Raw genomic sequence first — 4,680 nt, forward strand, 5'->3', positions numbered from 1 at the left:
AACGACTCCAAGGTGTTTGGCTTCAGTCACCTGAAGGATGGAGGTGCCATCCTGAGATGGGAAGATTTGTGGGAAGAGGTTTGGGCAGGAAGAGCAGAAGCTCAGGTAGAGGTGCTCAGTGGATATGCAGGTGGACATGTTGACTGATACAGATGGGTCCGCAGGTGGGTGAAGGGGTCCGGCCTGGAGGGCCAAGTGTATAGGTGGGAATGAGCCCTGATGAGCTTGGATAAGCTATCTCCTAGGAAGAGAGAACAGGTAGGGAGTTCTTTGTTCAGAAGTCAGGGAGGGGGCGCCTGGGTGGCTCAGTCAGGTTAAGCGTCCTGACTTTGGCTCAAGTCTTGATCTCATGGTTTGCAAATTCAAGCCCTGCGTCAGGCTCACTGCTGTCAGCACGGAACCTGCTTCAGATCATCTGTTCCCCTGTCTGTGTCCCTCCCCCTGCTTTCCCTCTCTCTCTCTCTTTCTCTCTTTCTCTCTTTCTCTCTCTCTCAAAAATAAATATTAAAAAAAAAGTCAGGGAGTTGAGAGACCAGCTTAGGAGAGTGGTCAGTGAAGGAGAAGGGAAACCAGGAGAGCTAGGCACTTAGAAGGTAAGTGAAAAGCAGGGGTGTGGTGCCGTCAGCTCTGCCAGCAAGCAGCTCTAGGTTAGGCTCAAACGAAGACTGGGAATCGACCACTGGATCTAGCAGTGTGGAAGCTCCTGATGATCTTGACCGGAGCAGTTTCAAGTGGCGGGGAGGGGGGGGGGTGCAAAGTGATTGGAGAGGGTTTCAGTGTGAGCTGGGGAGGAGTGGAGAGAAGAAATAGGAAGAAAGAGCTTTGCCAGGGGTCAGATGGCAAGTTGGGGCCAGACCCTGGGCCAGAACCTCAGTGTCCTATCAGGCCAGGCTCCTGTGTGCACATAGAACGTAAGACAGCACTCTTACTGTTGAGAGCCTAATGGCCCACAGGGACATCCCCCGACCCCTCATCATGGTGGCTTATTCTAAGTAAGGAAGCCATGAGTCCATAATTGAGAAATATCATTTCTTTAGGCCAAGAGCCAGGAAGGGGGCCTGCTGTGGGTTCCCCCTCTTGAGATCTGTAACATGATGCCCTTTTCCAGGTAGTTCTTCCTCTGGCTACCCAAAAAGCCTTCCTTTTTCAACTCTAGAAGCTAAGTCTGAGGATGGTCTGAGTTTGGTCTGATTTCTTCTATTCTCAGTTTATCCTCTTAGGTTCGTCAAGACTTAACATACTTGTTGAGACCTCTGTTTTTATGCTGTCCCAGAGGCTTGGTTTGAGCAGGGAAGCTTTTTTAAATGCCTGGAGAAGTGATAGGTTTCCCTCTCCATTCTTAAGATTGGGCTGGAAGGACGGCCCATTTCCATGAGATGGGAGGGCGGGATGAGCAAGGCCCAGCTGGTTCCTGAAGTGTGAGTAGGCTAGCCCAAGGCAGAATAAGTAAGCGTGTTCTCTTCTGGCCTGCTTGCAGTTCTGGGGCCAGTCAGCCCGTTTCTGCTGGGCTCTGGGCAGGGCTCCCCCTTCTCAGAGCTTAGTCGGATGTGCATTCCTGTGCCCAGAGGTGGCCTGCACAGCCATCAGGACAGTGCTTCGGCCTGGGGGTCTGTGAGAGGTCAGTGGTCCGTCGGGCTGATGTGCCCTTGGTCTCTGGTGCCCAGCCCAGCCAGGCCTTGGAATTTCTGGAGCCTGACCCAGTCTTGAGAAAGCCAGCCTGTGGCGAGGCTCGGAGTGGTGTCAGAACAAGGTACCCTTGGGGCCACATGGGCTCTAGTCCCTACCTGGGCTGCTCTCTACTTAAAGCGATTCCCAGATGGTGCTCTTTCCACCTGCAGATCTGCCCACTAGCCCCGTGGACCTAGTGATCAACTGCCTGGACTGCCCCGAGAATGCCTTCCTGCGGGACCAGCCCTGGTACAAGGCAGCTGTCGCCTGGGCCAATCGGAACCGGGCACCGGTGCTCAGCATAGACCCTCCTGTGCATGAAGGCGAACAGGGCATCGATGCCAAGTGGTCACTGGCTCTGGGCCTTCCTCTACCACTGGGGGAGCGTGCGGGCCGCGTCTACTTGTGTGACATCGGCCTCCCCCAGCAGGTGTTCCAGGAGGTGGGCATCAGCTACCACTCACCCTTTGGCTGCAAGTTTGTCATTCCACTGCACTCTGCCTAGAGGAGCTCTGGGCGCTGCAGTCCCCTGCTGCTCCGGACACACTGAACTTGACAACGAACGCCTTAAGGATGTGAAGCTTCATGGACCTTGTTAAATTTTTTCGCTTTTGGATTTGTTACTTCTGTGAGAGAACAGATCATATTTAAAAATGACCTGTCACCTGCCCTTAGCCGGGGAAGGCTTTCCCACTGGGTGTGCGGGGTGAGTGGCAGGCTGAGTGGCTCTAGGCATCTCTACACTTGGCCCCCTTCGCGGCTGGGTGGGGCTTTGTTTACAGACTTAGGCAGCTCACAGACCCGTGTTTCAGGTTTACAGTCACTGGGGCCTGGGCAAGCACCTCGTGGGGTGGGGTGGGTCCTGTTTGGGGGCCCGTCCTTGCCGGAGCTTGCGGCTTCATCTCCCCTGCTTCCCTAGCCGGGCAGCCCCACCTTCTGATCATGTCGAACTGGCTGTGCTGCAGTTGCCCGCTAGAGGGCAGACTTGCACTCTGCATTCATTTTGAGGGCTTTGAGGAGGCCTTCCTTCCCAGAGCCCCACCACAAGTTGATTTGGGGGCTTTTGACCCTTTCTCCTGAGCTGATGCAAGTTTTATGCTGGGATTTCTTTCAGGGGTCCTTCCTTTCCACTCCCATCACTCTGAGAGGCAGGGAAGGGGGTGACATCAGGATGGTTTTACTGTATTGGGATTTTATACTGTTTTTCTGTTTTCAGCATAGGTAGTATAAGGTTATGTTACTGTAGAACCACAGTGCCCATCTTGCCAGCCGTGCCCCCCAGCCCCATACTCTCTTTAGCTGGGGGCAGAGCCTTTGCCTAGTCTGGGGCCAGAGCCCTCAGGGTGCAGCTTTAATGTTCAGTATTGGGGAGGTCCCTGGGGGAGCCTGGTGCTGAGCCAGAAGAGGCTCCCTGGTGCTTCTGTATTAGGCTACCACTATCCCACCCCCACCTCCTTGCCTGCATATGTACCCCAACTTCCTTCTGCCCGCCCCCCCCCCCCCCCCAATCTTTCCCCTGAAAGGGTCCTCTGCAGCTGTCATCCCAGAGCAGGGTGCATGCCCCTCCCCTGTCTGGGCTCCACCCCAGTTCTTAGTGTCTGGGCTTTGAACCCTTTATGGTTGTCCACTCTAGTTCTGAGTAGGCTTGGGGCCAGCCCCCTATCTCAAAGATGCCAAAATGAGTCTAGTTCTAGATGAGCTAGCTGGTGGGGCTCAGCCATAGGAACATACTGCTGCTCAGGTCCTAAGGCAGTAAAGCCCTTGGACCTTCACAGGCTTAGGCCTTGGAGGCTGGTTTCAGAACAGGAGCTGTGCCCTGGAGTCCCTGGCAAGGGCCCTTGCAAAAAGCTCGTGCTTTTAAAAGCCTCTTTCAGGAATTCAGGCTTCCTTCTGTTCTCTGCCCACCCACTCTGGTTAAGGCGGCGAGTGGGAGGGCTCGCCAAGGATCGTGGACACAGGGTAGGCCCTGGTACCTTGGGTTTCAGGCTACTTATCACTTTTCTTATAGGAGCATAGCCAGGAGCAGATGAGGCAGGGCAGAGGGCTGGTCCCTCCTTTCCTCCCATCCTCCCTCAAACAAATTGTCTCCAGTAGTGGGAGGAAGCCAGACTATGAGCCTTGTCGTGTGTATCCTCCCTGAGCTTCTGCTCACTCTCAGGGCCAAGAAGCTCCCAAGATGGGGCCGTCTCTTTAGAGGCAGGGCCATAATCTGAGGAGCAGTGCTGGATTACAGGCATTGTATGTTGTAAGCAACCATTAAGCAGATTTTGGGTGCCTGCCTGTTAATGCAGTTAGGCCCCCCCTTGGGTACAGTGGAAGGAAGAGCTCGAGGAACCCCAGCCCAACGGACTCTGCTTGCTCCGGTAAGTTGCAGTGGCCCTGGGGTGAGGACCGTGTTAAGGGACCACTGGGAGCTTATGCCCAAGCCTCTCCGTCTTCTCCCTGCAGGTGGCTCTGGAGCCTCTTCCTGCCTTCAGCCCGGGCCTTCTCCAGTGGTATTAAAGATAAGCATGATTCCTCTATCTTCGGCTCTTTTCGGAGGCCTCCTGCCCCCCCAGTGCCCAGTCCCCAAGGGGCCCCAGTCAGGTGGTCGACTATCACTCCTGCAGTTCTTGGGGAACTAAAAACCAGCACTTAAAATAAAGCTGAATGACGGAGTCCTGCGCTCTGTGGTAAATTGCTGTGTAGGCTGCAGTGAGGTACCGCCACTCGGGCCGTAGGAGCCCAGCATGATCATTTCATGTCTGACAGCCTCCAGGAAACCAGCTGTCAGGCACATGGGGCCTCAAGTGCCAGCCGGTGACAGGGCTGGAAGAATACTGACACTAGGTGCCCCTGCCCAGGTGCAGCGGGCCACTTCCCCTAGGTTGCACGGGCTGAGGGGAGCAGGTGCCCTCCAGCAGGTTCCCCCTGCTTCTGAGGCTCTTCTCCTGGGCCCAGAGGGACCCCTGGCTTCTGTCTTTCCACTGGCTAGCCCTTCCGTGCCCAGTTCACACTTAGCTCTCCACAAGC

The 4,680-nt window shown here is 55.3% G+C and overlaps 1 protein-coding gene across 5 annotated transcripts in view; it reads left to right on the forward strand.

Moving 5' to 3' along the window:
- EDC3 (enhancer of mRNA decapping 3) overlaps positions 1-4,325 on the forward strand; it is a 60,308-nt gene extending 55,983 nt beyond the window's left edge. For 4 of the 5 annotated variants that reach the window (XM_019441458.2, XM_019441457.2, XM_019441456.2 and 1 more), the window contains exon 7: positions 1,839-4,325. In XM_019441458.2, the coding sequence (XP_019297003.1) occupies positions 1,839-2,173 (335 nt within the window). In that variant the 3' untranslated portion in view covers positions 2,174-4,325. The remainder of the gene's footprint in view (positions 1-1,838) is intronic. The other variant, XR_002077869.2, reaches the window with a different exon arrangement.
- Positions 4,326-4,680: the final 355 nt, after the last annotated feature.

Source organism: Panthera pardus, unplaced genomic scaffold, assembly GCF_024362965.1.
Source record: "Panthera pardus isolate Hobbes unplaced genomic scaffold, ASM2436296v1 HiC_scaffold_24, whole genome shotgun sequence".
Taxonomy (NCBI): domain Eukaryota; kingdom Metazoa; phylum Chordata; class Mammalia; order Carnivora; family Felidae; genus Panthera; species Panthera pardus.